Consider the following 13,478-nt stretch of genomic DNA (forward strand, 5'->3'; position numbering starts at 1 on the left):
ATTGCTTTTTATTAATATTTTTTTTAACACTGTAAGCGCTGTAAATGCACAACTAATGAATTTGCATTCTAATCACTTTTCTACTTTTGTGCTCCACAGAGTAAAGTCCAAATGCAGACATGCAGAGAACAATAGACATCTTCCCTCAATATTTTAAATATGTCTCATTCTAGCACATTCTTCTGTTATGTCATTGAGAAGTGTCTGTCTGTGAAAGCGTTAGAGAGGTGTGGGGCAGCATCTACAGGCAATGCAGAGAATTACTGATAGCAAAACTCACACTTCATCATTGTATTGCAGCATTTGGATCTGAGGAAGAACATAATGTATTATATTTGAAAAGCCTCTTGATTTTTGAAACACATGCTGAGATTTAGAATATGACAAATATTAAAAATGCAAACACAAATAGTATATACAGACATATGCAAAAAAAGAATGTGTGAAAAGGTCTTCACATGTGCAGCAATATGAAAAAGAGATACAAATTAAATATTTAAAAAAGTGAATTTTCATACTGGAGGACATGGTTTTGTTCAGGTATAGGTCTAGCATGTACAATTATGAAATTACATTTATGCACAATAAATCATGCAATGTTGGGGGTTACACAGATTACGTTTTTCAAGTAACTAGTAAAGTAATGCATTACTTTTACATTTACAATGAGTTTCTTTTTCAAATAGTAAAGCAAGTTACTTGAGAGAAATTGGGAGTGAGGTGCAGAGACAGAGGCAATTCCTTCAGCCCGAGGCTTATTCATTTCACTTTTGGTGTGAAAGGACCTTTACAGTTGCCAAAAATATAACTTTTAGGTTTGTTATTAAAAAAACAAACAAGTCCAGCCTAGGTGACAAAAAGTAACACAAATGTAACATTCCATAAAAAGTAACTTAATAACACAATTAGTTATTTTTTGTTGAGTAACACAATATTGTAATGCATTACTGGTAAAAGTAAATTTGTCCATCAATGCTGTAAAGAGACTGCTCATGAGGGAGAGGGTCCAAAGGAAAAATATTCGCCTATGCAGTTTTTAGATGAGTGAATGTACCTCTTACCAGTCAGATCAGGGGAATTTGGAGGCCATGGCAACACCCTAAACTCTCTGCCATCTCCTTAAGCCATTCCTGCACATTTTTGTCCAGTGTTTGAAGGTTATTATCCTGCTGAAAGAGGCCACTGCCATCAGGGAACACCATTGTCATGAAGGGCTGTACGTGGTCTGCAACAATCAATTAGGTAGGTGGTACATGTCAAAATAACATCCACATGAAAGCTAGGAGCCGAGGTTTCCCAGCAGAACACTGAGCAGAGGATGAAACTGTCTCCACCAACCTGCCTTCTTCCAATAGTGCATTCTACTACACATTTAAAATGTTAAGTTGTATAAATGGGAAAAATCTAAATATAAAAACATGGGATTTTCATATTACACATCCCTAATACAAATATGCTATTAAATTCTGCACAATACACTGTGCTACACTCATTAAAAATTAAACGTTGCACTGTCATTGGATGTTAACTGTTTATGAAAAGACTTTCGGTTCACTTCACGCATGTTAGCCCTACAGCGGAACCTTTAAGAGGAACCAAACACACACGAGCGTGTTTCCGGCCGGAGGTGTGAGTATCGCACCCCATAAGAAGCGAGGACCGACACACGCCATTGTATGAATTTGTGGCATTCGAGTGTTTTTCGTTTCGTTTTATAAAGCTTTTATGTGCCGGTAGATTTAACAGTCCACTGTTAAATCATCGACTCCCGTTTTTAAGGACAAACGTTTTATTTATAAGTAGCGACATGGCATCAGATTCGTGGGCCCAGGCTGTCGATGAACAAGAAGCCGCAGCGGAATCGGTGGGTTTAAACCTCAAACTGAAACACAATCATTATAGAAAGATGAATGATTGAATCAAACATTTTACGAACTACAGTAACTCAGATTGTGTGTGTGAGCGTAAAACTTTACAGTTGTTGTGTCGCAGTGACGCTACGTCGCTTGCTCATTATAATTTAAATAATGCAGTGTAATGCTGGTGTGCCGTTACTGTGCTGATAGTTTAATTAAGTTGTCTTGAGAAAGTCAACTTACTGATCTACTATTTAAGAGTATTATTCTTATTATTCTTCTGAGCCAAATTTCGGTATCTGTCTCCTCCTGGAGATTTCAAACTAGAACCACCAATCTCGGCCCAGACCTTCAGACTGGTCTGACTCGGTGTGCTGTATCTTTTCAGACTGATCCGGCTTACGGTTTTCATAAACCAGACTATCAAAACCACCAAAAATCCCATAGACTTACATTGACGGAATGTTCAAATGTGCAACACTCTTAACCACTTCCCAGAATCCCTTGAGACTCAGTCAAGCTTCCCTTCTATGTACTATTTCTAATCCATTTAGACTCATTTAAGCTTCCACTCTAATATTTCTAATATTTCTAATCTATCGAGCTAAATCATGCTAGCAACATGCTAATCATGCTAGAAACATGCTAGCGACATGCTAATAATTCTAGAAAGATGTTAACAACTTTGCTAATCATGCTAGCAACTTTGCTAATCATGTTAGAAACATGCTAGTGACATGCTAATAACGTTAGAAACATGCTAACAACTGTTAATCATGTTAGAAACATGCTAGCAACATGCCAATCATGCTAATAACTTGTTAATCATGCCAGAAACATGCTAGCAACTTTAATCATGCTAGAAATATGTTAACAACTTGCTAATCATGCCAGAAACATGTTAGCGACATGCTAATAATTCTAGAAACATGCTAACAACTTTGCTAATCATGTTAGAAACATGCTAGCAACATGCTAACCATGTTAGAAACATGCTAGTAACTTGCTAATCATGCCAGAAACATGCTAGCGACATGCTAATAATTCTAGAAACATGTTAACAACTTTGCTAATCATGTTAGAAACATGCTAGCAACATGCTAACCATGTTAGAAACATGCTAGTAACTTGCTAATCATGCCAGAAACATGTTAGCGACATGTTAAGAATTCTAGAAAGATGTTAACAACTTTGTTAATCATGTTAGAAACATGCTAGCAACTTTGCTAATCATGTTAGAAACATGCTAGTGACATGCTAATAACGTTAGAAACATGCTAACAACTTTGTTAATCATGTTAGAAACATGCTAGTAACTTGCTAATCATGCCAGAAACATGTTAGCGACATGCTAATAATTCTAGAACGACACTAACAACTTTGCTAATCATGTTAGAAACATGCTAACAACTTGTTAACCATGTTACTTGCTAACCATGTTAGCAAACATGCAAATCATGCTAATAACTTGTTAATCATGCCAGAAACATGCTAGCGATATGCTAGTCATGCTAGAAACATGCTAGCAACTTTAATCATGCTAGAAACATGCTAACAACTTGCTAATCATGCCAGAAACATGTTAGCGACATGCTAATAATTCTAGAAACATGCTAACAACTTTGCTAATCATGTTAGCAACATGTTAATCATGTTAGGAAACATGCTAGTAACTTGCTAATCATGTTAGAAACATGCTAGTAACTTGCTAACCATGCTAGCAACATGCAAATCATGTTAACATCATGTTAATAACATATTAAGCATGATAGAAACATTTTAGCGATGTGCTAGTAACATGCTAATCATGCTAACAACATGCTATTATCTTAGTAAACATGTTAGCAACATGCTAGTAACTTGCTAATCATGGTTGCAGCATGCTAATCATGTTAGAAACATGCTAACAACATGTTAGTAACATGCTAATCATGATAACAACATGCTAATCATGTTAGAAACATGCTAACAACATGTTAGTAACATGCTAATCATGCTAACAACATTGTAATCAGCCTATAAAAATGCAAGCAACAAGCTAATCATGCTAAAACATGTTAACAACATGTTAAATCATGCTAGCTTCTTCCGTACTTTTACAACTGCTTCAAACTTTCAGGCTAGGCTTTCTCAAGCAAACTTAAAGTTTGTTCTCAAACTTTACTCATCTAGTTACTTTTATGTAACTTGTATTTAATACGTCGACCAGTTATAGAGTATATATTTCAAAACTGTGTTTTAGAATGCTACCATTCGCTAAATTGGTTATCTAGTCCTGATTTTCACTTTGATTTACAGATAGGCAGCTTGCAAATAAATGAAAAAGATGACAAGCTGAAAGCTGAAGCAAATGGTAAGAAGACATTTCTCTTGCATGACTTTCTAAGTTAGATTTAGTATTTTTGTGAATTGCTGTTGTAAATAATTGTGCCCAATGCTAATAGTGTCGTTTTTCTTCCTTTTAATTAAGGGGCAAAAACAGAAGGAGACGGAGAGAAGACCGAAGACGATGATAAAGGTGACATTTACAGCAGAATCATTTTCTTCTCTGATCTCAGTTCAGTCTGTTTTGAGTATTTGTGTATTATTGGAATGAGAGCTGACTAAAACCGATCTGAATTGCAGACGACAAGGCAGCACAGTCACTACTGAATAAACTGATCCGCAGTAATCTAGTAAACACCACCAATCAGGTTGAAGTCCTTCAGAGGGATCCGAGCTCTCCGCTGTACTCCGTCAAGTCCTTTGAAGAGCTACGATTGTGAGTTTGACGACATTTTCTCATAATGATTGTATTACAGCTTTAACGGCGGGCAGACTAAGGGTGTTTTCAGACCTGTAGTTCGTTTGCTTTGTTCCGAAACAGGAACTTGATTTGTTACAATGTTGCATTTTCATCTTGGTTCAAGTTTGCTTTCACAAGGCAACATTTTAAAGCTTACCAAACTTTATGCTAGTCACATGTGAGTAAAAATGTCCTCTTATTGGTCAGTGTTCACCTGTTTACGTTCCTCTGTGTCATTCATCAAGATGGACTGACAAGTTCGTTCTTCAGGCTTATTGTGGCTTTTATAGCTGTCCTGGCACATGCAAACACTTAAGAATGTAGCCATCATTCCTGCTTGTGTGGTTTTTGTTTTTATTTTTTTTTTTTTATTATATATACACACACACACACGCATATATATATATATATATATATATATATATATATATATATATATATATATATATATATATATATATATATATATATAGGTCAAGTCTGCTCCTGTATTTATGGGTTGTGTGCTTGTCTTGTTTGGCCCATTAAAATTATGAATGTAATTTTCCTGTGGTTTACTTTTGAGTCTATTTTTTTTTTCTTGCTTTTTTTTTTTTTTTTTGGCAGGAAACCTCAGCTGCTTCAAGGAGTGTATGCCATGGGTTTCAACAGGCCATCCAAAATCCAGGAGACCGCATTGCCCATGATGCTTGCAGAACCGTAAGTTATTTAACCTTGTTTCCACTTTAAATTCTTAGTGCAGTCCCAACAGAATGTCATCCTTTTTTTGTGTGTGTGTCATGCATCAAAACGATTTTGGGATTATTTTATTTATTTTTCTGACAACAATTTCTGAATTCTGACAACAATTACTTTTTTTTTTTTTTTTTTTTTAAATTTAAAAAAATAGAAAAAACAACTGAAAGAACTGAAATAAATGCTTTATTTTTTTTTTTTTTTAGTGTATTTACTTTAGAAAACCTGTTTGAATTAAATACATCAATCGTAATTAAAGCTAGTCAGGCGTAATGATTGATTGTGGGGTTTTTTTTTTTTTTTGCATAATATTAATGACAAAGAAATAAGTATATTAGACTGCTGTATGTATGCTGCTGTAGGATTTAATGCATAGATGCACAAGATATTCGCCTAAATGTTTATGCAAATACTTGTTCCACGATGGGGATTTTGACAAATTTGTGTGTGACCTATTAAGCATGTGTGATAAGTGGTTTTCTATGTGTGTGTGCTTCAGTTGTCTATTAGTCATATGTGCAAAGCATTGAGTTAATTTGTGGTTTATTATGTTTTCTGTGCCTTTCATGCACATTTCTTAAGACTAATGCATCAAACTTTTAATACTGCATTTTTTGTGATTACTTTCTGGTTAAATGGCAAATTATGCAGGATCCTGAATCCTTTTGTTGACTTTGCACTGTTCCATGATCACTGAATTGTAAGTAACTGGAGAGACTGTTAATAAGAGTTTTGAACACATCACATCTTTTCCTGTCCAGTCCACAGAATCTCATCGCTCAGTCTCAGTCAGGCACGGGTAAAACGGCTGCCTTTGTGCTGGCCATGTTGAGTCACGTGGACCCTGATAACAAATGGCCTCAGGTATGAAATGCATCAGAATCAGTAAATGTACTGCATAATGCATGGAAATAATTCAGCTGTTTTTGCGTTAATGTCACTTTAAATCTCTGTCCCAGTGTCTGTGTGTGTCCCCCACATACGAGCTCGCCCTACAGACGGGCAAGGTCATCGAGCAGATGGGCAAATTCTACCCTGAAGTCCAACTAGTGTATGCCATCAGAGGAAACAAATGTAAGCTCTCCTGTTATACGAGTTAGGATTTTCTGCACAATATCTGGAATATGTCAACTACTGCTTATTATTATTATATTATATTATATTATATTATATTATATTATATTATATTATATTATATTATATTATATTATTTATTTATTTATTTATTTTAAATTGTTGACCCCATGATGACGCTATCAAAGAATAACTACATATCTATTACACAGGATTAGCTTGTAATAGTTGATATTGGTAGGTGTGATGGTGCATGTTATTGAGTCGTGCGTGTGTTGTTTGGTCCAGTGGAGCGGGGAACAAAATTACAAGAACAGATCGTGATTGGCACTCCTGGTACTGTTTTGGATTGGTGCCAGAAGCTTAAATTCATCGACCCCAAGAAGATCAAGGTGTTTGTCCTGGATGAAGCTGATGTCATGATCGCCACACAGGGCCACCAAGACCAGAGCATTCGAATCCAGAGGTACAGAATTTGTCTCATAGTTTGATCAAATTCTAAGACCACATTAGATGGATGTTTAGTTTATTAGGGGTTCAAGCGTGCAACGCTGAAACCCTATTGTAGTTTTTAGAATGGTCGTGGATCTCCAAGAAAAACTGATCATGCAGAACCAAACCGTAAGTCATACAGACTTTAAACTTGGAGGGATGGTATTACTCTCACCGTCAACAACCAAAACTTTCGAAAGGGGCAGGTTCAAGGGCGTAAATGATTGCATGGGTGTTTGTTGGCTTTTTTTTTTTTTTTTTTTTTTTTTTTTTTTTTTTTTGCACATACATGTGAGATCCATATCATGTGATAGAAATCCTCATTCCTGACAACTTTGCCTCTAGAAACTCTTCAGGTCAATAATTATCCAAAAAAAATGTTGAAACTTGCCTTTTGGGAAGCTATTACAGGGTTGATTTAATAAAGGGCCCTGTCCAAATTTACCCCAAATCCTATAGATCCTAAAGGAGAACTCAAAACTTAATGAAACCCACTGAGCATATCGATTTGCGCAGTGCAAAGCATTAGGGAGGTAATTTGCACAATTGAAGTATTTTGAGTTGTTGTTGTTGTTTTTTTACAGGATGCTTCCTAAAAGTTGCCAGATGCTGCTGTTCTCGGCGACATTTGAGGAAACCGTTTGGAACTTTGCGAAGAGGATCGTTCCTGACCCCAACATCATTAAACTCAAGCGTGAGGAGGAGACTCTGGACACCATCAAGCAGTACTACGTCATCTGCAACAGCAAGGAGGAGAAATTCCAGGCTTTGTGCAACATCTACGGTGCCATTACTATCGCACAGGCCATGATCTTCTGCCACGTGAGTACATTTGTACTATCTGATGATGGTGAGGTGTGATCTGAGTCACAATAAGTGGCATAACTACATGGATGTGTTCCAAATTCAACCACGTGATTTGCCGTCACAGACCAGGAAAACCGCGGGGTGGCTGGCAGGAGAGCTGTCCAGGGAAGGCCACCAGGTGGCGCTGCTCAGCGGAGAGATGCAGGTGGAGCAGAGGGCGGCGGTCATCGAACGTTTCCGTGATGGCAAGGAGAAAGTTCTCGTTACCACTAATGTCTGCGCTAGAGGTTTGTCAGCTATCTGTTGTTTTAGCTACGAGCTTATCTTTAGCTCTAGATAAGCAGATTTTCCTTAATGGCTTTTTTCCAAATGTTTTTTCCTATTAGGTATTGATGTGGAGCAAGTTTCAGTCGTTATCAACTTCGATCTGCCGGTGGACAAGGATGGCAACCCTGACAACGAGACGTATTTGCACAGAATCGGGCGTACTGGACGATTTGGCAAGAGAGGGCTGGCGATCAACATGGTGGACAGCAAATTTAGCATGAACATCCTCAATCGCATCCAGGAGCACTTCAGTAAGTTAAATCCTCTTTTCCCATAAGAAACAAATGGATAATTGCATAGATGCTGCTGATAGAACTTTCAAAACAGGATATTTCCATTATTAGGGCTCTGGCACTGATGGTCAAACTCAAGAAACTTTACACACGTGCCAAAAGTGGTGACAAACTTTGTTTCACCATGTAACAGGAAATTGTTATAATTCAGACACGTAATGTCCCATCTGCGCCAAACTTCACATGTTTGATAAGAGTCCTGTCCTGAACACATGTCCATGACCATATTCAGTTATAGCCATAGCACTACCTGCTGGCAACTAGGGTTGCAAAGGGGCGGAAAATTTCCGGTAAATTTCCGGAAACTTTCCATGGAAACTTTGTCTGGGGAATTTTGGAAATATTCCAATTTGGAAATTTAACAGAAATTTACGGGAATTTATGGGAATTAATGGGAAATTTGGGGAAATTTAGAGAAGCTGTATCATAAACAAATATAAATTTCAACATTTTGTTTGATTATAAGCTGACATGCATGCAAACTAATACAAATTTTCAAAATGACTTTTTTTTTTTTTTTTTTTTTTTTTTTTTTTTTTTTTTTTTTTTTTTTTTGGAATCTGTGATGCTTTTTGCCTGGATTTAACTTAAAAAGAACATAATTTATTCAAAACTGAAATCTTTTCTAACAATATAAGTCTTTACTATTACTTTTTATTAACTGAACACATCCTTGTTTAATAAAAGTATTGAAAAAAAAAAAAAACATACTGACCCCAACCTTTTGAACAGTACTGTACTATTAAAAAAGGATTTATATTTTAAATAAATGCTGTTCTTTTATTAAAAAAATCCTGTAAGAAAAGGGAATTTAAAAAATATTAAGCAGCACAGCTGTTTCCAAAATTGATAAATCAGCATTTCAGCATGATTTCTGAAGGATTACATCAATGTGACAGTGAAGACTGTAGTAAATTCAGCTTTTTTTCATAGCAATACATTATATTTTAAAGTATATTAAAACAGAAAACCATTATTTTAAATTGTAATACTTCACAATATTACTGTTTTGTTCTGTATTTTTGCTGAAAAATAAATGAAGGCTTGATGTACATAAGAAATCATAAGAGATGTTCAGAAAACATCAAAAATAGGAATGTGTCCAAACTTTTGACCAGTTCTGTACTTCTGTATGAAAGTGGCTAGCAGAAGGTATAAGGAATAGCACTGCAGCTTAAGCTAGCTAGCACATGATACTTAAATAGTAAATGAAATAATGCTAACTAGCTTAGATTGTTCATATCTGATTTACTGGCCAGCTACTGTATAAACACTGGGACATGAGATATACTGTATAAACATTTTGGTTTTTGCTAGTTAAACTTACCTAAACTTACTTAATTTACACAAGTAATATCAAAATTTAGATGTAGCCCTTGGGCTCAAATGCAGCAACTGTGCCTTCAGAGAAAATGGGGGGGAATTCCCCCCTTAGGTGACTACTAGGGGAACTGTGTGGGGGAGGGTAATGTTTAGACTGTTTTTTAAATTATTATCTCACCTAAATGTTTGCTCAGCCAGTGTATTTGTTTTAACAATGGCATAATTTAGTTGCACAGTAGCTTACACACAGCACAAGGAAGTTTTAAACATATATATTTTTCTAATATTTATGTAATTGACATGAACACTAACCATAATATATTTTGATAGTTTGATCTGTGCATGTTATAGAGGAATGTACAGTGGATGTAGGGTGTGTGGCCTTAACAGCCCTGCAGTAAGCAGTGTGCATGTGACTGAGCAGTGTGTAGGTCAGAAATTAAACTCAAATTGCATTAAACCTGGTTGTTTTAACTAAGATTATGCTGCAAGTTTTTCTTCTCATCTACATTTACATTCCCAGTTCCTGCAATTTTGCAAATTCCCAGTTTATTCCCAATAATTCCCATATATTCCCATTAATTCCCGTTAATTCCCGTTAATTCCCATATATTCCCGTTAATTCCCATGGAAAGTTTCCAGTCTTGAAAATTCCCGGAATTTTGCAACCCTACTGGCAACAGGAAGTGACTTGTTTTACACTCCTCAGAGATTTAATGACATCAACATTATATTTGCTCAGTCCAATCTAAAGGCCTTTATGATGTTAAATTGTGAAGACCTTGAATTTTCTTTGAAGGGCGTGTCTGTGGCGGCCTGACAAAATTCGATGTTCCATCATGTTTTCTTTTTCACTTACACAATCCCAAACATGCCATGTTCAGTCTGCACCAAACCTTATGTTTGATCAAAGTCCTGGCTTGAAGACATCTACATGCCAATACTCCGTTATAGTTATAGCACCACCTGTTGGCATTAGGAAGTTTGGCACATATAAATGACTTTGATTATATTACTCCTATATTTACCACATTAAATGCATATTGCTTACCATTCGCTGTTTTCCTAAAGCCACGGGGTGGTAGTGAGCTTGCAGCTTTAATTTAACTTGTACCCTTACTTTATTTTATTGCCATGTTTTCATGGTTGTGTTTGTGGGTTAATTCAGTGATTTGTTTCCTGTTACAGATAAGAAAATCGAGAAGCTGGACACGGATGATTTGGATGAAATCGAGAAAATCGCCAACTGAGCGTCCGTCTTCATTGTTCTGACAGGACTGTGCTCGCGCGACATTTTAATTCGGAGGCTGGAAGCAGAGCTGTGCCAGAGAGGATGTTTACATGTGGAGCAGTTTTATCTCAGATGGTGTTTTTATAGGTTTTGTTTAATCACATTTCACTCTTTGTACTTCTTAATAAATTGTGAATGTCTAGTCTTAACGTCACGTGTACGAGAATGCTACAGCGGCGGGATGGTCTGGGATAGTGGCACGAGGAACGTGCCTTTCGATATCAAGAGTTTCATCATGAACCTTTTAAATTGACTTTTAACAACCTGCCTTTACACAAAAGTGTGGGGAAAAATAACACTGACTGTTATATTGATTTCTAACATGGGACTCCAAACCAAGGACTCATAACCGCAGATGAGATTTTTGTGAACTTTCTATAACAAGTGTGCTACGCTTCATGAGCATTTTCAGTCACGTTTGTGTTTCATGAAATCTGGGTGCAGCTACGTTTGATTTTTCTGTGACGCTCCAGACGAGGAGTCCAAATGCAGGGTTTATTTAAGAGGAGAGGTTGCTGTTATTGTGTTTTTACATTCATAATACTCAATACCTCATTGCTACAGAAGGGATGCTGGCAGTTATTGGCTCTGAATTCAAAACAAACATTGCCAAAGTCCTTTCATTGGTATGAAATTATGCAAAAGCCAAAGATTTGTGCCTCCATTGGATTCGCCAGTATTTAACGTGGCATCATTGTGTACAAATATTGTCATACATATTTAATAAGTACAAAGAGTGAATTGTTGCTATATTTGACAGATGCAGTGTAAAGAAAGCAGATGTGTCACGGCATTCGTCGTCAGAGTTGTTTGTTTTCTCAGTAACAGACTGCACTGAATTGCGAACAATCAGGTTCGAGTACACAAATGCAAGTGAATTAGTAACCGCAGAAGGCTGTGCCACATTCCCATTTGCAGCCGTCTTAAAAATGTAAAAGGCAGATGCTCTACAATCTCACTGTATTCTTCAGGGTAGCCATTGCAAATGATTATTTTATATTATGGGACGTTTTAATTTAACCAACCGACACTGCACTCGGCTCCATTATATATGCATTATAGACGTATATTTTATTCACTGGCTTGTGCGTTGTTGTGAGGTTGGGGTAAAGTGTGTCAGTCGCAGCGTTGAAGGGAAGACTTCTTTTTGTTTTGATAAAGAAATACTGATATCTCCTGATGCCTTGTTCATTTTCTCAGTTTGGTTGAAGCGGTCTATCATAGCTGTTATAATGATATTAAATAGAGGGTTTTATTTTTTGCCATTTTTTCTTGCAAACAAATTTATGTGAAAATCTATTAAACTAAAGGACTGTCTAGAAACCAACACTTGATCTGGTGTCACGTCAGATAATAAATGGACTTGTCTATTATCAAACACATTCCTGCATAATCATTGCATTTCTACATTTTTAGTATGTGACTGAAACACCCATAATGCTTGAGGACAATTCAGTGATGACGTTTCCACAGCAGCACAAGGCTGCCCATAGTCATTTGTCATGTCACCTCAATTATGTTTTTGTAACATTACTCTCATTCATTCATGTGAAAAATGTTTTGATCATTTTTTTCAACAAACATGCACTTACAGCTGACAAATCAGCCTTTTGAAATTATTAATAATGTCCGTATTTCACCTCAACTGAATGTTGATGACAAAAAAGTATGTATCTCTTTGAAAGTGCTCTGTTATGAGTGTTTGGAGCAGATCGGTGACCGTCTGGACGTTTCGGGAGGAATGCTTGCCGCGGATCTTGATAAAACTGTTTAACAAATCCAGCACCTCTCAGGTCTGCTGCATTTGTGCTGATATTGATGTCTGAATGATGTGTGCTAGAATAAAACTACAAATCCAAGTATCTGTGACTTTTTGTAATATTTTTTTCTTGAAACAAATATCATATGTGACCCTGGAGCACAAGACCAGTCTTGACCAGTAGCACAGGTATATTTGTAGCAATAGCTAAAAATACACTGTATGGGTCAAAATTATTATTTTTTTTTATGCCAAAAATTATTAGGATATTAAGTAAAGATCACGTTCCATGAAGACATGTAATACATTTAAATATATTAAAACTTAATTTTTGATTAGTAATATGCATTGCTAAGAACTTCATGTGCACAACTTTAAAGGCGATTTTCTCAATATTTTTTATTTTTTTGCATCCTCAGATTCCAGATCTTCAAGTAGTTGTATCTCAGCCAAATATTGCCCTATCCTAACAAACCATACATCAATGGAAAACTTATTTATTCAGCTTTAAATCTCAATAAATCTTTCTATTGATGTATGGTTTGTTAGGACAGGACAATCAATTTGGCTGACATACAACTATTTGAAAATCTGCATCTGGAGGTGCAAAAAAATAAAAATATTGATAAAATCGACCTTTAAAGTTGTCCAAATGAAGTTCTTAGCAATGCATATGACAAATTAAAAATTAAGTTTTGATATATTTAGGGTAGGAAATTTACAAAATATCTTCATG

At 36.1% G+C, this 13,478-nt stretch overlaps 1 protein-coding gene across 1 annotated transcript; it reads left to right on the forward strand.

Annotated features, from left to right (window-relative positions):
- The first annotated feature begins 1,608 nt into the window (after positions 1-1,608).
- Positions 1,609-12,845, forward strand: ddx19b (DEAD-box helicase 19b). The gene is made up of 12 exons (XM_051123107.1): positions 1,609-1,864; positions 4,155-4,209; positions 4,327-4,374; positions 4,482-4,617; positions 5,248-5,340; positions 6,138-6,240; positions 6,336-6,450; positions 6,739-6,916; positions 7,527-7,764; positions 7,874-8,036; positions 8,136-8,327; positions 10,881-12,845. Exons 1-12 carry the CDS (start codon positions 1,808-1,810, stop codon positions 10,940-10,942), a joined length of 1,440 nt encoding a protein of 479 aa, XP_050979064.1. The 5' UTR covers positions 1,609-1,807; the 3' UTR covers positions 10,943-12,845.
- Positions 12,846-13,478: the final 633 nt, after the last annotated feature.

The sequence above is a fragment of the Labeo rohita genome, chromosome 11, assembly GCF_022985175.1.
Source record: "Labeo rohita strain BAU-BD-2019 chromosome 11, IGBB_LRoh.1.0, whole genome shotgun sequence".
Lineage (NCBI taxonomy): Eukaryota > Metazoa > Chordata > Actinopteri > Cypriniformes > Cyprinidae > Labeo > Labeo rohita.